General features: G+C 35.8%; 1 protein-coding gene across 6 annotated transcripts in view; it reads right to left on the bottom strand.

Moving 5' to 3' along the window:
• The window catches only part of PAPOLA (poly(A) polymerase alpha), a 64,186-nt gene that overhangs the window by 19,267 nt on the left and 20,751 nt on the right, over positions 1–24,168 (bottom strand). For all 6 annotated transcript variants that reach the window (XM_019642463.1, XM_019642464.1, XM_019642461.1 and 3 more), the window contains exons 4-15: positions 19,588–19,669; positions 17,900–18,009; positions 17,349–17,402; positions 14,017–14,128; positions 13,233–13,322; positions 13,004–13,142; positions 11,395–11,467; positions 9,988–10,108; positions 8,923–9,007; positions 3,764–3,817; positions 3,135–3,254; positions 1,663–1,772 (exon numbers count right to left, since the gene is read on the bottom strand). In XM_019642463.1, coding sequence (XP_019498008.1) covers positions 1,663–1,772; positions 3,135–3,254; positions 3,764–3,817; positions 8,923–9,007; positions 9,988–10,108; positions 11,395–11,467; positions 13,004–13,142; positions 13,233–13,322; positions 14,017–14,128; positions 17,349–17,402; positions 17,900–18,009; positions 19,588–19,669 — 1,150 coding nt within the window. The remainder of the gene's footprint in view (positions 1–1,662; positions 1,773–3,134; positions 3,255–3,763; positions 3,818–8,922; positions 9,008–9,987; positions 10,109–11,394; positions 11,468–13,003; positions 13,143–13,232; positions 13,323–14,016; positions 14,129–17,348; positions 17,403–17,899; positions 18,010–19,587; positions 19,670–24,168) is intronic.

Genomic DNA, 24,168 nt, shown 5'->3' with positions numbered 1-24,168 from the left:
GAACAACTATAATACAAGAATACAGTTGCCAAAACCTGAGACCAAAAAGATTTGGAGAAGCTGGGAGAGACTGGAGGTTAAGGATGTGAGGTTTGAACATGTTAAATTTGCCTTTTTAGAGAATCCCACAAAGTATTCCATTAAAATGTTTCAAGATACAGGACAGCTCCGTATTTCCTGCCCCAAATACCTGGAAGTTCCTTGAAAATCTTGACGGTTCATTAATACAATCTTTAATAAATGGCTCAACTTAGATGCAACGTACAAAACAAATTTTCTAATTCAAGTATCTCTTACATGAATTGCTAGTTCATAAATAGTTTAAGTTGGCATCGAAATTTCTACGTTGAAAAACTTCTGGTGTTCAGCAAGGTGGAGTTCACCACCCTCCAAATCACATCCTAAAAAACCTGCATGAGTGCATCTGTTGTCACAATAATTACGGATTATTACTTGCTAGGGACACTAAATATCTTTCAATGTGGAGAGTTCCTCACAATGAAGAACTCTACCATGTCCTACTTTCATTCCTAAAGATAAAAAAACTTAGTAAATCAATTATTTGAACAAAGAACTCAATTTTACATAAAAACAAGGTATTTTTCACCTGAAGTTTTCAGAAATGCAACTACCACATGTATCAAGAGATCACTTTTAGATTTGAAACTTTAACTTTTATTATGTTACCGATGGCTGGGCTGCCGCTGATCTCTGAGTCACAGCAGGTAACACCTCCATCAGCAGAAAATCAGATGTCACACTGCTAACTGATTCTACACACAGGTGCAATCACCTGACCAGAGCATACCTTCGAGTCATTGCACCTGAGCATTTACACACGGAAATACACATGTTCTAGCTCTCCTTTACATTTAGTGTGATACTAACTTTTTAACAAATTGTTACCAATTTCTGTCTTTCTCCAAAGAGATACAAAAACTTTAATTTTAAATCTGAATGTCCTCAACAGGAAAACTCCTTATTGGGGACAAGTGAAAATGACACACACTACATTTTTTTTAAATGGGGGAAAAGGAGAGATGTCGGAAAGAAAAATCAGTCTGTAAGGAAGATGCGCACGCATCAGTGTCCCTGTGCATCTCTGCCATTCCCTTGGAGAGCTGGGCATACGAAAGCCTTAGCTTTCGCCAGCCACACCCACCATCTGGTCTTTACTGAGATAGGACCTTCTATCTCAGCGTACAGGTCACTCTGAAATGCAGCTCTCATCATGCTACCCCCACCTATGAATTAACATCTGAGTCTGTATTTAACATAGAGAGTAAGTTTCCTCAAGTTACCAAAAGTTTCACTAAAACGTAACATAAATTTCAAAGATTCAAGATTATTAAGACAGTCAGACATAGACTCAGTCTTTTAGACAAACACCTACTCAGGTGCTTTCTAATTTCATAAGTAATTGTGGACAAATCAAATTTAAAATGGTTCTACTTGACTTTAGCTCTGCCATAATGGAAAAAATCATTTATATATTAGACAATACTGAAACCACTAACTAATCCAAAAACATTAAGATTATTTTGTTGATCATTGTTCAATATTCCCAAGTAATTTTAACAGTTTTTATAAATATCACTATGGTATACATAGACAAATTCAAATAAGCAAGTACATGTTTTGGTTATCCAAATAGAGATATACCTGTATCTGTGAAAGACTGAATATCATAGGTGAGATCAACACTGAGATTTTCAGAGTTTTCTGTTTTTTTAAACACTAACCCAATCACCCACATCGTGCGAAATTCTTCCCTGCAAAGTAAGAAGAGTATTATACAGTTTATCAAGATTTCATGAAAATACAGTTATCAAGGTGATTAACAACCTGAGGTGCGTGGGAAAACTGGGAATATAAATGTATAACTAAATTAAGTAAAGTTCTAAACTCAATCAAAACTCAAAGTCCATCAAAACTCAAAGTCCTCAAACTCCATCAAAACTCAAAGTCCTCCCCCAACACCTATCCTCTAATATTTTTATTAATATATAAACAGAGTTTATATATTGTCTAATATACTGCCTGCCACTTTTCTTAATGATGATCCTAAAGTACCAGAGGCACTGCAAACAAAGAAAAATTATGTTCAAACTAATAAAGGAAAAGGAATTAATGCATTTTACAAAAACCTGAAACAAAAACGGATATTCCAGATACAAAAAATTTACTAGGACTATATGTTCCTTAAACTTTTAAAACTCAATTGAAAGGCCACATGAACAAAAATCTGACTACAGAGCAATAACAGAAATGAGGGTAATCCAGCTACCTTTGAATATTTAATGACGGATCTACTGAATGGGCTCATACAGTCTTTTAATAATTAAGACTGTAGCAACAAAAATTTGTACAAACCTCAAATCACTCTTTTACAGAACTGCAAAAGAAAATAATCTGTATAAACAATCGGAAACCAACTATTCTACTGTATTACAGCACAATCTTAAATGATCCATTCACTCAAAATTTTCAATCTTTCCTCAATACTATTTTATTTTGTTAAAAAGTTCATTACTAAAATTCCTATCACCCTCCATGTGCAACAAAGTACATATCGGCAAAATAGAATCTCATACAATAATACAGCAATAATCAAACCGGAAAATGACTTCTACAACACCCTTAAACGTATGAAGTGAGCCTGCTTTAACATATCTTCTCAATTTTCCACAATACATCACAAATCAGATTTTTACAGTCAAATCCAAGCATGTTCTCTTTTTTAAAAATTAAGATAAAAAGCAAAGACTGATATTTAGTGTAACAGCTATTCTGACAACCATTGTACAAAACAAGACAAGAAAGGAATGTTAAGAAGAAATATTAAAGGGCAGACCTACAGAATTTAAACTCTAATTAGTTCATAGGTAACTAATCATAACAAACTATTATTATCAGAGAAAACAATTTGTTTCAGTGGTGATTTTTCTCAAGAAAGTCATTCTGTTCAATGTTTCTAATCAGGAAAACCTAAACTATAAATCTCAAATTGGTTTTGAGCCATATGTAATCAGTAAAATAGTGACTCTAGCTATTAAAAATTACCTATAAATGCTTCTATGAGTAAAAGCTGACAATGGGAAGAGGAAACTAGGTTAAATGAGAAGACTGCTTACTTGTCAGGATTTTCTTTGGGTGCTGGAAATGACTGGGGATTCACATGAGCCAGTGTAATAAATTCATTCTTCTCCAAACTTCCAACCAGGATTCGGATTTTTGATTCCACCAAGCCCACCCTGAACAAATGTCACTTAGTATTAATAAAAGTTCTGGTTAATTTAAAAGACAGAATGCACAAAATCAAATGTTTCTGTAAAGCAGTAATTGAAGATCATACTTAAATACACAGGGGCAGTTCAAATGTCTCGACCCCCACAGATAAAACCAAAACCTTATGCTCTACCCAAAAATGTGGAAGAGAAAACAGGGAGAAGAAAATTAAACCACATTTCAAATTTAGAAAGGTTACAAAAGATGTCCCCAGAAATATTTAAAGAAAAAAAATAAAGCACCTTAAATATACAGTTAGGAAATGATACATGGATTTCTATAGGCAAACAAACAAACCAAAGTCGTATATGAATCCCCCAAATTCCTATACTTCTATTTCAAGTAGTAAAGCACCATTTATGAATAAAACCACACTGGATGTTCTAAGGACTTTCTGCCATCTCCTACTGTGTCTTGTGGCTATCTGATACACTTTGAAGTTTATTTTTGCTGTAAAGTCTCGTCTTGTACTCACCATTCCAGGCGTTGTTTTTCTGTTGGTGCACTTGCTAGAAGTACAATATAATGCCTTTGAAGATAAAGACAACATGCTATTTATTTCACTTAAGTGCTTTGTGCTGGATATTAATATAATAAGCTTCGTGACAGTTATATATCAGCATCAATTTAGCAAGGGGGAATTGCAATCTCAATATGCACATAAGTCATAAAAGATAAATTCTAACTATTGGCAAGTGTAATTCTTCTGGCAAATACTTATTTTATGAATAATTACCCCAAAAGCAGCTTAACACAAGAATGCTGAAAATGCATTTACTGATAATTTGGTTCAATGACTCTAGTGGGGTGCTTTATTACCTGTAAGTTCAAGAGTTACTAACATATAATCTATTAAAGCAAAATTATTTTAATGGAAATAAAGCACCAAGGCTGTGTCACAAATACAGGATCACTAAATATACTTATTACATCAGTAACTTCAAAGATAGTATTGAACACATCATGTTGTTTAATTCAAATTAAAAGATAGCGAAAATTAAACTCAGTACTGAAGTTAGGCCTCGTGATTCTTTTCAAGTAACAGTATAAATTTCTGTAACAAAGCAGCCGGCATCACTAATGTGAGAGCAACAAAGAAATCTGATTTGTATGAGGGATCCAATTCCATTGAAATTAGAGAAAACACAAGTTTTTAGAAAATACCATCATGACCAAATATCTAAGCAAACAAACTATAAACTGAAGTATAATTCAATTTTGTAAGACTAAAAAAGTTCAGTTCAATATACTCTTTAAGAGGTGCTGGAAGCCAAACTTCTCACCAGAAACTTTACCTTAAAAAGCAAACTGTATCTAGTATAGATACTAGTTTGGAAAAGTCAGAGCAGGACCACAAATTTTAAATTATTCTTTCAAAAGGCTGAAACCTTTATGATATTATCTTTCACATTTTACAAATGAGATTTCTGAAAGGAGCAAGTGTCTGACCTAGACCCAAAAGAAAACTACCAACCTTAGTTCAGATTAATTGGCCCTCTCCCCTCAAAATACACATAACAAGACATTTAGGCAAAGGGTACTGAAGATTTGGCAAGTTTAAGTATTTTTTAACTATACTCCCCTAAAACAGACCATTTGATTATTAATGCTCATGAGTATTTGAACAATAGTTCTGATTCTTAATAACTATGTAATCTAGACTGCAGACGTGTGTGCATCTGTACAAGGGGATAATATTGGTCTTATGGCAGAGGAATTGTGTTCAAATGAGTTAACTTCAAGTATTTATAAACTTCCGGTAACAGAGATAATATATATAAATACGAAGACAGTCAGATATGTGAGTATGCAGTCAAAATCCACACAGACTAATACTTCCTTTACCTGTTTAATTTGTTCAGCATGATTTGGAGCAAACCAAATACAGTTGACCCTTGAACACAGGTTTGAACTGCACAGGTCCACTTATATGTGGATTTTTTCAATAAATATTGTAAATGTATTTTCTCTTCCTTATGGTTTTAACATTTTTTTCTCTACCTTAAGAATAGAGTACACAATACTTAAATAACATACAAAACGTGTTTATTGACTACTTATGTTATCAGTAAGGATTCTCATCAACAGTAGGCTGTTAGTAGTTAAGTTCTGCGGGAGTCTGTAGTTATACAAAGAACAAAGATTGGCGTCCCTAAGCACTGCACTTTTCAAGGGTCGACTGTAATATAGAACACAGGTGATTCGAATAAATGTCACATGAAAGCATTAAAAGCTCATGCATTTTATGTATACAGAAAGCTGCTCTGAGAGCCCTAAATGCTCTTAAACAAAATCGTAACAAGCTCAGTAACTGGATTTCCAACTGCCTGAGAGATTGAAAATGGGCAAGACTTAAAAATACAAAAATAAATAAAAGGAGAGGGAGATGGAGGAAGAGCTTTCTGACAAAGTATAACAACTTAGAACAGGAGACAACAAAGTATAAAAAGCAAGCATGCATACGAAAACTCAAAAACAGCAAAACTGTCTGGGTTCACCTAGTATGGGGGCCAAACTCCGTCTGAGTCACTCTTTTACTGCACTATTAAAATGCATATTCTTAATAACCACCTGAGTCTTCAACAAAAGCTCAAATGATGTACAGTGGTCTCTGTTTATGAAGGAAAAATTTGTGTACAAGACATCTGAAGATAATTTTGTTGGCAATTCTGTTTTGAAGCTTAGAGTTCAACTTTAGTTCTTAATGAAATGGGGGGAGTATCTACATTGTTTATACACAAATGCATTTGTTTAAATATAGCTAAAAGTGATAAATAGCTAACAAGTATTTATGCTGGTTAAATGTCCTTTACTCAGACACATTTAAGCAAATTAAAAGTGGTAAATACAAAATACAGTGTTTAATAGAAATAACCTGCCATTAGGAATTTGTTTATAAAACAAACTCATCCAAGAAATTGAAAACAGAATCCCAACTCAGTTTGTTTTAACAACTGGAACTGGTATTCAGTTCCTCAAATCCCCATCAGACCACAAAGCCAAGTAGTATTTCTAAATTTAGACTCTATTTTGTTGCTATTCCAAAAAACATGATCCCCTGTATCATACTGACACTATCATACTTAAGATGCTCAAATGCCTTCACAAGACACTTTGAAGTCTTAATGCAATAGTGATTAATTTTCCCCCAAATTTAAATATTACAAGTTTCCAATAAACTATAAAAATGTGCCCCAAATGAAAACCTATTTAAAGACTCCTAAGAGAACACTTACTATTATTACTTAGTAACTATTTACCCCCCCCCTCCAAAAAATCTTTCTGTAAATAGGTTTCCTGGCCATTTCATCACATTAATATTCTACCTGGGTAGATCATAGCTCATTGAAATTCTAATTATCTCTTAGACAAAAATCTTTGCCATTCCATCTTTAACTCAGGATCAATTGTTCTAGTTCACTGTTTTTAAAGTTTTTAAAACATTTTAACGCTCAATTATTGGATACATACATACTCCTTGAAATTATAAATATTAATCTGACACCTTAGACAACATTCCGGCTTTTTCCTAATTCCTTTCGTTCCTTTTTCCTAGTGAAATGGTAACACCTGAAATAAGTATTCATATTTTGTATGTAATAATGACTTATTTTATTGCCACTGAAGGGTCAATTTGAGTATCTTCAAGAAAAAACATGAAAAACATTTTCTTAGAACTATTAAAATTTCACAAAGCAATGTTACCCCTTTTCACAAGGAACACTGATCTCTCCCAGATGACTTGTCTGCTTTCTAAGACTAATAAAATGCCTTCTGTGGTTCCCTCCCTTCCAAGAATGGCAAGCAGGTATACTACACAACTTACAATCCTATACATAACAAAGACTTGCAGGATATTCTTCAAATAAGATTTAATCAATTTTGAATCCGGAAAACTAGAATTTCAATTCACTTGTACAGCCAATCACTGGGGTAATTTATATGTTAAAAGAAAAATTCGAATCTGCAAATACCTCTAAAGTCTAATAACAGTAATTACTAAAAATGTTGAGGGAGATTTTGGGGGAAACACAATTTGATATACATAAAATTAGCCCATTTGTTGTCATGTTTCAAATCTGTTTTCCCAGGGCTCACAGTTGAAAGAGGAAATTCCTCTATTTCCTCTAAACATGTCCCCATGTTTAAAGTCATTTGTGATAACCTAAAATCATTTGATTGTTTCGAGAGTAGATAGTAATCTGTAATTTTTTAATCAGTCAGTTGAAGAGCTTATAGGTATTAATTGGCATAAATTGAAAGACAGCTTAAAAGTTTTAAAAGAAAAAGTTTAAGCAAGCTTTAAAAGAAAACCTTCAAAGTTCTAGTAACACAAATGTATTCAAACGGATAACATTATCAAGGTTTGTTGAATTTCAACAATAATCTTTCTTAGTGTCTTGTGAAGAAAGACACTTGAGTACTTTCAAGAATTTCATTCTACCCACCTCTTACTCCTATAAGGAAGTGAGATAGAAAAAAGACTGAATCTAGCTTCATCTTAGAGTCTCAGGGGTTAAGAGATGCTGAATATGTTTCTATAGAACCAATTTATTCTTCTCTGTACAAGTAATTATGTAGTTTTAAAAATATCAGAATATATGTTTATTAAATGTTCAAAAGTACTTCCTCAACATTGGTTTAAATAAAAGACAAATTATCTGCCAAATAGAAAAGCACAACTAATGGGGAATAAAAATAATAAACAAGAGCATTCAACATTACGCTATTTAAATTTTTACTGCCAAGGTAGTGCTCCCAGAACACAACAATTAAGCTGGCTCCATTATTGCTTTTTCATGCAAAAGATACAGAAACAAAACACAGAGACATCATGAAGGTCATCATTCTTGTTTTTAATTGGGGAAATAGCATAAAGCACTCTTGCTTAGATTACAAAACACAATCCACAAGATCAAATGGTCAGGAAAGTTTTGAGCATTAAAGAAAAAAAATTTTAAGTGGGACTTTGGAAAGTTTTCAGCTCAGGGCAAATAAAAGTGCAAGTCCATTTTTTTAAAAGATTTATTGTAACTTACAATTTTCATCAAAACCAACACAAGCAGGCCTTTAACCTGTACTAAGGTATTAAACCATTAAAACCATGAGTAAAAAGTGTTACACCCACTTATATTCCAAAAAAAAATATTTGTAGAAATATTTGAAGGGGCTTCATTAACATTAGAGGGAAACTGTAGGTCAATCATGTGCTGTAACTACTGAAAGCATCTGACTATAGTGACATTACCTTTGCCTGTTAGAGAGAATTTTAATAAGTTTCCAGAACTAGCTGAAAAAAAGTTTCTTAACTACAAATTTTAACAGTTCACTCCTTTGCCAAGGTGTAGAGTCTGAGATTTGGTGATGACTGCCATATGCCTACAAAATTGATGTTGCTACTAATGGAGTAGGAGTTCAGTTTCAGAAGACAGCAAAACTGGAGGGGCTATACTTTCGCTTGACAAGTAAAAATAGGGGTTTAACTAAAAACAGTACACCCTTTTGTGACAGAAGGAAACGCCTGAAGATGTTTAAAGGAAAATTCAAAACTGCATTAGTCTAGCAAGAAGAGATTTCACATATGCAACCATTACTTAAGAGAGCAACATGTCCGACATGCCTTAAAATACATACTTGTACTTTTGAAAGAAGTTTGGAGCTTCAAAAAGTTTGGACCACTCTCCCTTACTCAGCAAAATTTCATCTGTGATAGCAAGACCTAAATTAAAAACATATTAAAATGTTTGCATGGTTCGGTCTAACAATCTAGAGTTTTAAAGATCTTAAACATACCACATGCGTTCACTATACTCCTAAAATAATTTTAATAAATAGCAATTTTAGTCTATGACTTTAGAGCATGAAGATTCTTACATACATACATACTTTTCAAAAAAGCCGCAGGATTTTTTTGAGCGCCAGGTTTCTGGTAAGTCACCATTACTCTAAAATGCCATGCCCATAGAATGACTCTCTCTAAAAACGGAAGTACTATAGTTACCCAAGAAAGTTTTCCCATAAGCTTTAGTTTCTTGTCTTTCTAAAAACAAGCTTCCTGCTGTTTCTAAAAGGACAGCAACGTGTTCCCATTAAGAGCCTATTTAGACTACAGAAAAGAATTTTACACTTCTGGGTCTGAAGCTGGTAGTAGGACAGCTGATTCTACTTCCTAGACTGGTGTCAGTCAAGTCAAACAACCCTGTTCCAGGAACTTCCCTCAAAGACCCTTTGGTAATGGCTAGTTGTACCTTCAAATTAACAGTGCTACTGGGATTCATACAAGTTTAGAAGTTCTTCCAAATCAATGGGAGTTTGACCACAATCCTGATCAAAGCTCTTTTCAAGAATATAGCCTGCTAAAAGTCATCTATGATGTCACCCAATGGAAACAAAATATGACATTTAAATTTTGACATGGCAGATGTATTGCACTAAACCAGTCCATAAAAGCTGTGCTAGGGATACGGCTTTACATATTGGTTAATCTTCCAATATGTAATCAAAAATGAACTGCCTAAAAGGAATTAAGCTAAGTTTTTCAAGTTCATTCTCAAATATATATTGCAATCAATAAACAAAAACATCAAAATTCACCTCAGTGAATGCTTTCTTGAGTTCAGACTGCATACCCAACTACTGGGTTTACAATGGTATGTAAATCCTTTGTGTATAAACGAGAGCATAAGGATAACCACTTACCTTGTTTAAACTCCTCAACCATGACCATCCGTGTTGAAACGGACACATTGTACGTGGAGTTCTGTTGTGGGTATGCTGGTGTAATTATAGGCATAAGATGGTACCTATCACTGGGGTTTACCTACATACAACAACAGCCAATCAGTTTCTTCAAGTACATATGCAACAGATACTTGGACTTTTTACCCCTTGTTATACTGAACCAATGATTAAATTTCATTTCATTCACAGCTGGAGTTGAGAAAGAAAAACCATGTAAGGAGACACTTTTTATAGGAATTCTTTATAGAATCAGGATTTGGTCTAAACTAAGTTTGTTTCAATCATTTGGGCATGACTATTTTGGCAACCTTACTAGAAACAGTGTGCCTGCCGAGCAAAAAAGGTTCTACTTGGGCATCTATGGATGTTTAGTTTTTCTTTTTTCAACAACAGAAATGGGGACACACACACAATTACACTTTTGAGAAATGTTATACTACAATATTCTGTGTAAAACAAATTTTAAACAAGATGGAAACTTATTTTTTAACATACCCTCAACTTTTAAAGACTATCAGGTTATTAACACATGGTGAAACTACATTATCTATGTTGGTATCATTTTAAGAGGTAATGAAATGATTTAATAACTGTTAATCTTAATTCATATACTAAGAATAAGTGGCATATTTCCATGAAGAAAACTGTAAACTCACATACCTCCAAAATTAAATGCTTTGAGGTTTGGAAAACTTGAAATAATTAACAGAACTGAAAACTGACGCTGTTTATGATACTATATTAAGATAGCAAAACAACATAGAAAAATAGAATTTTTATAACCTTATGAAGTCTTATTCAAACCTCAAGTTTTTACCAATTAATAAAGTGCATGTTGTTAACATTTAAATTGAGGCCATAACTTCCCAAGAGGTAGAATGGAAGCTCTTCTTTAGCCCAACCATGCTTTTGTAATCTGAAATACCCAAACCAATTTTTATAATTACATCATACTAATTAGTATCTGCCACAGGTAAACATTAAGCAACAGTTTTCCTATAATAACCCAATTTTAACAGAATATTTAGATCAAATAAAAAATACAGGAATTTTTAGGATCCTTTTATTTTTTTTTTAAGCACAAATGCCCACACAACTTTGACTTACAAGGTAGTTCTATATAAAATAAAATGTTAGTGAACTTGATATTATAAACTATGCACAATTAAATGTAGTTTACAGGGTACATAATTATGCTTCTCACATCAAAGGACAATTATAGTTGAGGTTATCTAAAAGAAAGTGTAATACGAACACGTCCACTCATACGTTAAAAGGATGGGATGTCTCCCTGAAGTTTATGCAGATGACTTTTACTTGTTATTGCACAGTGTGAATTTGTAGGGGAAAAAATAATACACTAACCCTTGGGTCCCATACAGGCAAATTAAGATTGCATTCTTCAGGCTGTTTCAATAGCACTGGATTTGGCCATTCCCTGTTTAAAAAGATTGTAGCACTTGATAAGACTATTGGATATTACCATCTAAACGTATTTTGTTAAACATACAGCATTTGTGAATGTGATCCTTCTTCATTCATTTTGCCCTCTTGATATATACAATCTTTTATTCCTGTCGACGTTAAGACTACTTGGAATACTTTTCCTCTGTGAAATTAACTTAAACCGTTTGGTAGCTTTCTCAGACTGAAGTCAAACATCGCTGCCTCTCAAAGAACTGATAAAGCACTATTTAAATTAAAAAGTGCTATCCCCAGAAATTTGATGTGTTCACCTCAACCCTAAATGGGAGAAATCCCTCTTGAAAGACAAAAATCCTGTCTCTATACTAGCTCCACGCAAAGACAACTGAGAATGAAAAAAACTAACTTATTACAGGCAAAGAAGTATGAATAATTATAAAAAACTAATTAGGGAAATTTTTCTCTATCTCATGACTTAAGGGTTATGAGTATGTGTTATAAAACTTTGTGACGTGAACACATATTTTCAAGATGCACCCTATGAGTTAGCTATTTCAGTCCTTCATGGAAGAGATTAAAAACTGGAAAACATTTACCATCCTTAATATCAAGGTTAACTTCTTAAAATATTATTTGCTATGTATGTGTGGCACTAAGAGAAATTCTAACATTCTTTAGTCACTCTCATCAAACCTGATTATATACAATTAAGTACTAGCAAATCCATAAATAACAGAATGTGTATTAAAAGGTGTGGCACATTTCTACATTATCAACTCTATCCCAAAACTCTGATTTTCTATATAATAAGGCAGAAAGACTCCTTTTTTCAGAGGGAGGAGGCATAGGGGTTGGCAGAAATTGTGTAGGGAAGACAAATCTCTAAAATCAATTTGATTAAAACTGAGAATCCTAAGCCTTTGGGCTAAAGCAACTAATATAAAATGGCAATAACCTTTTAATCTTACTTTTGTTAAAAGAAATAATGGTTGACAAATGTGAACATGCTAAAATGAGGGAATTAAAAAAAAATCTCTCTAGGGTTAATGACTAATCTGAAAGGAATGATCAATTGCCTTTATTCAAGAACTTAGTTATTCCTAAAAGCTTGTTATATACATCTTAATATTTTACCAAAGATAAATGGGCGGCTGAAAGCAAAAAACAATCACTAGAAACTAATGGCCTACAGATTTAGAAGAATTCAAAGAGTAAAAGGCTGTATATATAAATTTATCCAAAGTGACATCAATTCATTGGATTTTAGCAGACATTACAGCTAAAATTAAGGGTTTATTTAGAGGGTAAATTTACACAAGAAAGTACAAATAGCAACTGCCTTACTATCCTGGGAAAGCTAGGGAAAAGGAATGGAAATGAAATTAAGTTTGCCATTTTATATATAACATGATCTCCCCCCAAGACTACCTAGATGGTTACATCATGAATTAAAATTTGAATCTGAAACCAGCTGCAGAAATGTCATAGAAATAAGACTAAACTTCAGTGTCTACAATCAATTTTATTTTAATATAATCTAAACACATACCATTTAGAAAATACCAAGAAAAATTTATGTACAAGAGTTGATGCTATTGCATTTGGATAAAGCTGGCAAGTTCTTGCTACTAGCATAGCCCAGGAAACACCACCGAGGAAACCTAATATATTGGAATAGATGTTGTGGCCTGTTGATAAGGGAAAAGCAAAAACAGAAGTTAGTGTTGAACAATAGTTTAAATATTTTTAATAAGCTAGCCAACAAATTCTGAACTCACGTTTGGCCCACAGTTTGATAGCTCTCAGAGTTAACCTGAAGTTGTCAATGTTTGGTACTAGGTGTAAAATTTCATCGGTTACCCTGCAACCTGATTAATAGGAGTGAAAAAACAGAAAATTAAATCATCAAAAATTTAATAATATATCTTTTAAATTTTCTGAGATTGATGTCAAATTAAATAAAAACTTATTTGGTAGACTCAATAATGTTAATTCAATAAAGAGGCAAATAAAAAATCTAAAACTTTCATCTCCTATCACAAGCACTACCTTAACCCAAAGAATCTGAACTGTAATCTGCCTAATCTCAAACTTTCAACCCGTAATTAAAATTTCTTCCAGTCCAGATATACTGGATTTGATCCACTTAAATTTCCAAAAACTGTTCTTCAAGACCATGGTACCAAGCAATGCTAATACAAAAGTGTTCAACGACAATCCTTTTAAACACAATAGTTGATAACATTACAAAGGATTTACAAAGGATATTAGGATGAAAATTAATTAGGGTTATGTAGTGAAACATAAATGAGTAGCAACAGAGTAATGTCACAGTCTTTAAATGTCCCAGGAAATAGAAGGGGAAAAAAAAGTGCAAGATATCAATGAGTAAACTAAATTACCAGATATCCCTCTACAGTCTAACTATTAAGTAAAGCACATTTTATTTGACTATGGATAAACAATATGGCTATAAAAAGTTTCATTATAAAACATGAGTTTAAACTATTTCATATTTGACAGAAACTGCCACTATGCAAAAGGAAGTAGGTTTTGACATACCGTTAAGACTTCTTATGCATCTTATATCTAAATTTTTAAGCAGACTGTCGTCTCGTAAGTCCAAATCTTCTGGAATAGTCTGCAGTGCTAATCTTGCAAATAAAATATCAATCTAAAACAAAAACAAAACTTAACATTCCATATCTGCTGAACTATTTTCAAGGCATTTCTTTAAAAAACAAAACACTTCATACTCCTTAAAGCCAGGATCTTCTCATCAATAATGAACACGACAATGCCAACAACCCAAACACTATTAATTGATACCATCGATATTCTAATCAGATGTTAAAACATGGTAATCTGAAACAGAACTTGTATAAATGCCTACTTGTCGTTTTAATCATAATAACTAAGTTTGATTTACTAAGTTTATTAAATGCATATTAGATTTACCAAGTTTGCTAAATTTATACTGGGTTACTTAAAATTACCTGTTCAACTTTCCAGCTATATAAAACCAAAAATGTTTCTCTAACTTAGTTTTGACTAAGAAAACAAAAACAAACACTGGCTAATTCTGAAAGCTTATGCTGGAGGTGCCAAAAGAATGTATACAAGTAGACATTTTGGTCAGCGTTGCTCAAGCAGTACTTCACTATAATCAGAAGTGATTGGACGCTGATGGTAACCACTCTGAGCACCTCTTGTAACTGCAGAAGTCAAACGTGACTTGTACTCATCTTTTGTTATCGGTATATATTATTACAATTTTAATAGTTTTCCATTTTAAAAATGTGTATGCATTTTTTTGGGCACCCTCTGTAAAATACAAGTGACAACTGTTTTTTTCTTTTTTCAAGGAAAGGTAGGAGTGCAAAGAAACTTAACACAGATTTGGTAATTACTCCTGAGGGTATGATTTCATGCTTTCAAAACTTTGAATGCTGCTAGAAACAAGCATTTATACGATCTCTTTAGAAACAAGTATTTTAAGAGCTTATTGTAAAGAATCATTCACATGTGCCTACAGGATAGAAAAAAACTACACACTTATGCAAATAAATACTTGTGTAGCCTGTTTTCCAATGAAACAGATTCCAAAGTCCCAATTTAGACAGAAATAAAGATTATAATATGCTCACAAAAACAGGTAACTGAAAAAGCAACTTAGTAACACAGGCATTTAAAAAAAGGGTAAAATGGGGCCGGCCAAGTGGCTCACTTGGTTAAGAGCTCGCTCAAGAGTGCAAGCTCTGAGCAACAGGGTCACTGGCTCAATTCCCGGCCCGAGCTGAGCAGCCGCTGAGTAGCCGCTGAGCTGCCAACAAGTGGCAGGATGGCTCAAAAAAAAAAAAAAAAAAAACCAAAAAAACCCCCAAAAGGATAAAATTACTTCACAAAATGTTGAAATGAAAAGACATTCCCGGGCCGGGCGAGTGGCACGGTGGTTAAGAGCTGGCTTGGGATGCCAGAGGGCCCCGGTTCGGATCCCACATATGAGGGCCAGTGACACTGCCCTCCACAGNGCAGGATGGCTTAGCTTTAAAAAAAAAAAATAGCTATGACTTGTTGGAGAAAATTTCTGGTCTAACTTTTTCATGCAGCCTTTTCAGCACTTCCAGATAGTAAATTTGGTTCACTGTTTGTCTAGTTGGTACACATTCATCATGAATAATCCCTCTGATATCAACAAAGGTTAGCAACGTCACTGCAACAAGTTCACGAACTTAATTGTCAGACCTATTTTCATTGCAGCATTATTTACAATAGCTAAGTTATGGAAGCAACCCAGGTACCCATCAACAGGCGATTGGATAAAGAAGATGTGTTACATATATACAATGGAATACTACGCGGCCACAAAAAAGAATGAAATCTTGCCATTTGTGACAACATGGGTGGACCTAGAGGATATTACGCTAGTGAAAAAAATCAGAGAAAAAAAATACCATATGATTTCACTTATATGTGGAATTTAAAAAAACAAAATAAATGAACAAATAAAAACAGAAACTCATAGATACACAGAACTGATGGTCGCCAGATGGGTGGGGGGTTGGGGAGATGGGGTGAAAAGGGTGAAAGGGATTACTAAGTACAAATTGCCAGTTATAAAAACAGTCATGAGAGGGGCCGGCCGAGTGGCTCAGTTGGTTAAGAGCTCGCTCAAGGGTTTGAGCTCTGAGCAACAGTAGTTTGAGTCCAGCCCAAGCTGAGCTGCCGCTGAGCTGCCAACAGAAGGCAGGATGGCTCAGCTAAAAAACAAACAAACAAACAAAACAACAAAAAACAGTCATGAGAATGTGAAGTACAACATAGAGAATACAGTCAATAATATTGCAATAACTATGTATGATGTCAGGTGGGTGCTAGGCTTATCAGGGTGATCACTTCATAAGGTATATAAATGTCTAATCACTATGTTGTACAACTGAAATTAATATACTGCATGTCAACTGTAATCGAAAAATCAATTTTAGAAAATTTTAAAAAGAATATGGCATATAAGCCATAACTGCCTGATCTGTCCTAGGGGCCCCATATTCTGTGGGGCCCTATATGTACATACATAATACATTTGGTCATTTTCTCCTGTTTTATTTTGTTTTTAAAGTAGTCAAGTCCTTTGTATTCCTATATTTAGGTATTTTAAATACTCACAAAGTTGGCCTGATCATTTAAATGAAACCAGTAAGGTGTGTGCAGAAACAGGCCTTCCGCGATGGTTAAGAACTGGCTTGGGACACCAGAGGGCCCCGGTTCGGATCCCACATATGAGGGCCAGTGACACTGCCCTCTACGGCTGGGATGCTGAACAACAGCTCAACCTGGAGCTGGGCTACCGTGACTCGCAGGCGACGGCGTAGGCTGCAGCCACTGCTGTGGTGGGTTGCCATGGGCTACTGTGTGTAGCCAGCAGCCAGCGTAAGCTACAAAATTTGACTAGAAGACTAGAAGCATACAAAATTTGCATATGGAAAAACTATCAAGTAAACTGTTTTGTAGCAGCATTTCATTGTCACTGTTTCATTACTTCTATTATTCTAGCTCTTAATTTCACTACACTCCTTTAAAAGACTAAAAATGGTATTCTACAAAGAATAGGCAGTCACTTCCATTAAAAAACTGAATTCTTATTAATATCACACCAACTCACTAATTATAGAACTTCAAAAATAAATGTTTTGTTTTAAGCTGAGCCATCCTGCCACCTGTTGGCAGCTCAGCGGCAGCTCAGCTCGGGCCGGACTCGAACCGCTGTTGCTCAGAGCTCAAACTCTTGAGCAAGCTCTTAACCAACTGAGCCACTCGGCCCAAAATAAACGTTTTTAACCTACATTTATCAAAATTACACATAGCAAAAACTGTCTATCTGAATTACGCCTTACCTCTATCCCATCAAAACACAGTTTGATAACTGGCACAAATGCCTCTTCAACAGCCTGTAAGAAAATCAAACAAGTTCAGTGTCTCTGAAGCTACATATCAGACCTATACTAGTTTTAGTACTTTCAAGTGAATGCAACCACTAGTTTTAGTACTTTAAATGAATGCAATACTTGAAATTGTTTAAAGGCAATTTAGTGTCATGCCTGACACAGACTAGTTCTCAACAAGCAGCTTTAGCGCAGTAGGCTCTGGAATCAGACAAACCTAAGATCAAACCCTTGATTTCCGACACTGAGATATGTGATCACAGTCAAACGGCATAATATTTTGTCTGTCTCATTTCCTACTCTGTCCACGAGACGAGATTTATGATTGTAGGCTTGTAAAGAACAAAATGAAAGCATACACGATAAGCACTTAAAAGGGTTCGGCAAATTTCAAGACTTCAATAAATGACAGCCATAAAAGTCACTCAATTAACTAATTTTTATAGTTAACTAATTATCTAATTTTTGTAACTCCTTCCCTTCCACCCCAAACATGTACGCACTCTTAAGTCTTTTACTTCTTCCTGTAATTTCAACTTATCATAGAAGGAGGTGAAAAAGTCACTGCGGTCAACATGTCTTGGTGCAACACACAAGGCATCAATATCAGCACCTTAAAAAAAAAAATCAAGCCCATCAACCATTAATTACTATTAGAAAATTATTTTGTATCTTATTGCAACATTTGTCGTTGAGAATTAGTTAACATTATACTGGTGAGCATCTAAAAATGCACCCTCCTTCCCCTTAAAAAAATTATCAGTCAGCATAGGAATAACATCATCCTAATTAATGGGCTGTATCTTTTTTCTGCAGCATCTTCTAGCTGCAGTGGCCCAGGTGACCTGGGAGTGAAAGCAAGGTGACTCAGACAGGACTTTTACAGTGAAGAGGGGATTATTTAAGAACAGACCTAACATCCTGATGTCATTAGTCACAGCCATGTTCATTAGTGAAACAAAGAAACAGTTTTCTTCTATACATTATGTGACTGGTGCTTTATAGGCTCCTATCTGGCCCCCAATGAGACCAAGAGAATAAACTTCAAAAAGGACCACTGGTATCCAATGAGGAAAACCCATGGTAAGGTATTTGTTACTAATTTAGTGCTTGATAAGAGGCCAGCACCGAGTACATAGGGAAAACACAATAAAGATAATTAAAATCAGTAACTGGGATCATAGAAAGGAGAGATCAACATGGAATCAAGTCAGCATAGACATTTTCCTAAAAGACTCAATAGCTGAGGCACTGCTATGAAGGCTGTATATTTAGCATATTCATGAAGCAGAAGAACAGACAGTACACTACTATTGGTACATAGTGGGAGATGGGGAGAAGGAAGGTACCAGAACACAGAAATGTATATACTGGCAGAAACTTTCAACATAGGGGCCAGTGGTTAATGGTTGAAAAGTACAGCCTCAGAATCCCCAAGTTAGAACCCCAGTTCTGCCAAGAGATGGTTGGGAGAAATTGTTCCTGCTTTATTGCTTCTTTAAGTCTCATACTCCTATATATTACATGAGAATAAGAGTAATGAGAAATAAATAAAATAATGAAGATTAAAAATGTATTAGCTCCATGCTCAGTAAGAAGAAAAAGCTCAATAAATGCTCTGCCATAACATTTTTGTATTTATTTGCAGAGAAGAAAAAAACTACAAGCATAAATAAGAAAATACTGACAAGTGATTGTCAATGGCTGCAGATATGCACTTTTTTTGTTTGTTTTTTGCTTAACTATATTTTACAACTATAATAAGAGCATGGGTAAAAGAAAATACATAGGCTTTCTGAAAAAGTTAAATTCACATGTGTTCTGATTTCCACCATGATAGATATTCTTCAGGTAGAGGAAATGACATAAGGAACAGCATTGTTCAAAAGAATTCTCCAATGGGAAAAATGTTCTATATTTGCACTTTCCAATGTGGTAGCCACTACCCTATGTGGCTACTTACACTGAGAAATTGAATTTGACATTTTAGTTGATATTGCATTGGACAGTTCAGGTACAGAAGGCATGATTTTATTTCTTTCTTCTTACCTAATTTAGGTTCCCTGAAGTACTCTCTTTAATGCAAACTTAAGCTTTATGATACACCACAAGTAATTGAGATGGATATGTTATTGTAACTTTTAAGAAATAAAAACATATTCTTTCCCAAAATAATGAAAACAATATTTACCCTTTGTGTGTACTCCTAATCTGTAAGATCCAAATGTAAAAATTTTTCCGCCAACATTTTCAATTACAGATTGTGGAAGATTCTGTTGAAACAAACAAGAAATGGTTATTTTGTCAGTGGAACACAAAGGAAATTATTTCAAATAACACTCTACATAAAAAAAAAAAAAAAAAACCCAAGGCTGGTTGAGTGGCTCTGTTGGTTAAGAGTTGGCTTAAGAGCACGAGGTCTGAGCAACAGGGCCGCCAGTTCAATTCCCATATGGGCCAGTGATGCCGCACCTGAGCTGAGCTGTCGCTGAGCTGCCAACAGGTGGCAGGATGGCTCAGCTGGTATAACAACAAGTATGCCTGTTCAATGGTGGGTTACGCCCACCAGCATCTAAGATTGAATTTGGCACCTTGAGCTGAGCTGCCACCCAGATGGCTCAGTGGATAGAGCATGCGCTCTTAACAACAATGCTGCTGGTTCGACTCCAGCATGGGATGGGGGCTAAGCCGACCCGCAACTAAGACTGAAAACAACACCTTGAGTTTAGAGGCCATGAGCTGCCGACAGGAAGCCAGATGGCGACTGGCGCCTTCCACAACGAAGATTGAAGAACAACAACTTGGCTGGTCCCCCTCCCCAATTCCCCAACACTGTTCCCCTCCCCCAATTCCCCAATAAAATCTTAACCCCCCAAAAAAGTAAGATTTTAGTGCCAATTTACATAGAGGGTAAACAAACTGTATAAGTTCTACAAATACCAGGCCTTCACAGATCAGGCTAATTTGAAATTCAAGCACTTCTGAACTTTTAATGAGTGTTCTTTAGTGAAGACCCTTATTTTAGAATTTTGCCACATATCTAGAAACTGCTTTAAACAGGACTGGTAGAGACCATGTGATTACACAGAAGCAATGTTATAATCAGAGATTTTATTCATGACAAAGATGTTGCATAAATCATGTTAGAATATAACAGAACATGTATTACGATTGCTTACAATATTATATTATAATCAATGGTTATACCAAATAGCCCATATATAAATATATAATTTTACCACATCAAAGTGACTTACTTTAAGGCCAGTACTGCTACATAATAGTTTAATATTTTAGATTTCCGAAAGACTGGAAATTCTGAACAGAGCTAAACTTACTGATGGTTTCTGAGAGTAGAGACACCAGAAATAAGGAAAATGGAAAGAATATTTTTACGGCAAAAAATGTTTTAAAATTATTTTTTATTTTTAAATTATAGTTGACATATTATATTAGTTTCAGGTGTACAACAGTGATTAGACGTTCATGTAACTTACGAAGTAATCACCCCAGTAAAATTTAGTACGCATCTGATACCACAGTTATTACAATACTATTGACTATATTCTCTATGCTATATTTTACACATCCCCATGACTATTTTGTAACTACCAATTTGTAATCCCTTAATCCCTCCCCCTCCCCGCAAATGGCACCATCAATCAGAACGTTCTCTATGAGTTTGTTTATTTTGTTCTTTAGATTCCACATATAGGTGAAATCATATGGTATTTGTCTTTCTCTGTCGGACTTATCTCACTCAGCATAGTATCCTCTAGGCTCATCCATGTTGCTGCAGATCATTCGCTGTTATGGCTGAGTAATGTTTCATTGTATGCATGCACCACTTCTTTATCCACTCATCTACTCACAGACACCTAGGTTGCTTGAAAGGAAAGCATTTCAAAATCACCTTCCTGACCCTGGCACTACTATAAAGTACCATGGTGACTGACTACTTAATAGCCCTGGTGGTAAGGATGATGTCTGCCCAAACAAAATGAATTTTAAGTGTGCTAGGTCAATACTTGTTTTTCCCTTCTAATTACTCAATCAAGTCTTATTCAGCACCAGAGCATAAAAGAGACTACTCTCCCCCTGCTGTGCCAAAAATGACATAAATGAAGTGTTATTTCATACTCCAAAAACCCTAAAAATAAATTGTAAAGATTCAGGGACTCGCCTGTTTAAGAACACACTTAAATCATCACTTATGGAAAAGAGACAATCTATATGCCTAACATTACACCTATTAAAAGTAGTCAAGGCCCCCCCCCCCAAAAAATTAAATGAAATGAAATGTAAAGAGTAGTCAAGGACTGAACAAGAGACACCAAATTGCCAAAGCAACATTGAGAAAGAAGAACAAAGTTGGAAGTATCACACTACCTTATATCAAACTACTATAAAGCTACAGTAATCAAAACAGCATGGTAATGGCATAAAAACAGACACAGAGATCATTGGAACAGAATAGAGAGCTCAGAAATAAACCCACACCTATATAGTCAATTCATCTACAACAAAGAAGGCAAGAATACACAATGGGGTGAATCAGTCTCTTCAATAAATAGTGTTGAGAAAACAGGACAGATACGTGCATAAAAAATGAAACTGGATCACTTTCTTACACCATATAAAAAAAATAAACTCAAAACGAATTAAAGACTTAAGACCTGAAACCACAAAAAGTCCTAAAAGAAAACAGGCAGTAACCTCTTTGACAACACTCATTTTTTTTTTAAGGTTTTTTTTTTTTAAATTAGGGAATTGGGGGAGGGGAACAGTGTTGGAGAAGGGGACCAGCCAAGTTGGTGTTCTTCAATCTTCGTTGTGGAGGGTGCCAGTCGCCATCTGGCTTCCAGTAGGCAGCTCATGGCATCTAAACTCAAATGCTGTGTTCAATCTTAGTTGCAGGTGGGCGTAGCCACCATGCCATGCAGGGGTCAAACCAGCAGCCTTGTTAAGAGTGCACACTCTATCGGCTGAGTTATCCAGGCGGCAGCGCAACTAAAGGTGCCAAATTCAATCTTAGTTGCGGGTGGGCATAGCCCACCATCAAACAGACAATCTTGTTGTTACATCAGCTGAGCTATCCTGCCACTTGTTGGCAGCTTAGCTCAGGCGCAGTGTCACTGGCCCATGTGGGAACCGAACCAGCGGCCCTGCTGCTTAGAGCCCGTGCTCTTAAGCCAACTCTTAACCAACTGACCCACTCGGCTGGCCCTCTTTGACATCACTCTTAGCATTATTTTTTGGGGTATGTCTTCTCGGTAAAGGAAAACAACGAAAAAATAAATAAATGGGACTACATCAAACTAAAAAGTTTTTGCACAGCAAAGGAAACCAATCAACAAAATGAAAAGACATGCTACTGAATGGGAGAAGATATTCTCCAATGATACATTCAGTAAGAGGTTAATATCCAAAATATATAAGGGACTCATACAACTTAATACCAAAAAAACAAACAGTCCAATTAAAAAATGGGTAGAGGACGGGGGACGGCCGAGTGACGCATTGGTTAAGAGGTGGCTTGGGATGCCAGAGGGCCCCGGTTCGGATCCCACATATGAGGGCCAGTGACACTGCCCTCTACAGCTAAGATGCTGAACAACAGCTCAACCTGGAGCTGGGCTGCTGTGAGTCGCCATCAGCGTAGGCTACAGCCCCTATGGAAGTGGGTTGCCATGGGCTACCGTATATAGCCAGCAGCCAGCGTGAGCAGCCGTCCAGAAGCCGACGACTGATGTGCCTCGCCCAGGAAGAGCGCAATGATGGTGCCAACTTGGGCCAGTAAAGCGACATCCTCCACAACTACACTGAAGAACAAAACGACAGCAACTTGTCTGTTCCCCTTCCCCCCCCACCTCCCAAAAAAGGGGGCTTGGGACGCCAGCTCTGAGCAGCAGGGCCCAGGTTCGGATCACACATTCGGGCCAATGATGCTGCCCTCTACAGCTAAGATGGTGAACAATAGCTCGACCTGGAGCTGGGCTGCTGTGAGTTGCTGGTGACGGCGTAGGCTGCAGTGGGCTGCCGTAAGCTACCATGAGCAGCCGACAGCCAGCGTGAGCGGCCATGAGCGGCTGTCCAATGGCCAGCGAGCGACTGCCTCACCCGGGAAGAGTGCAATGATAGTATCAACATGGGCCAGTGAAGTGACGTCCTCCACAATTAGACTGAAGAACAAAAGGACAGCAACTTGTCTGTTCCCCTCCCCCAATTCCCCAATAAAATCTTAAAAAAAAAAATACAACTACCTTATGACCCAGCAATTCCTATTTATCCAAAGAAATCCAAAACACTAATTGGAAAACATACGAAGTCTGACAATTAAGTTCGTGATCTAATCCTAGAAAAAGTGCTACATACCCCATTATTGAATATCACTATCACCTTCAAAGTACTCCCCTTGGGAAGCTATGCACCGATGCTAACTCCTAGTCCACCCTTCAAAGCAATTTTGAAAGTCTTTTTCTGGAATGGCCATCAGAGCTATCATTGTATTACCCTTGGGGTCCTGAATGTCATCAAAATGTCTTCCTTTCAATATTTCCTTTATCTTCAGGTAAAGAAAGAAGTCATCGGGGGCCATATCAGGCGAGTAGGGAGAGTGTTCCAAAATAGTTGTTTACTAGCTAAAAACTCCCTCACAGACAGTGCCGTGGGAGCAGGTGCATTGTCGTGATGCAAGAGCCATGACTTAGGGCCAGCCGAGTGGCTCAGTTGGTTAAGAGCTCGCTCAAGAGTTTGAGCTCTGAGCAACAGC

The sequence above is a fragment of the Hipposideros armiger genome, unplaced genomic scaffold (assembly GCF_001890085.2).
Source record: "Hipposideros armiger isolate ML-2016 unplaced genomic scaffold, ASM189008v1 scaffold_69, whole genome shotgun sequence".
NCBI lineage: Eukaryota > Metazoa > Chordata > Mammalia > Chiroptera > Hipposideridae > Hipposideros > Hipposideros armiger.
Note: the sequence above shows the minus strand (reverse complement) of the source record. Positions and strands in the feature narration are given on the sequence as shown.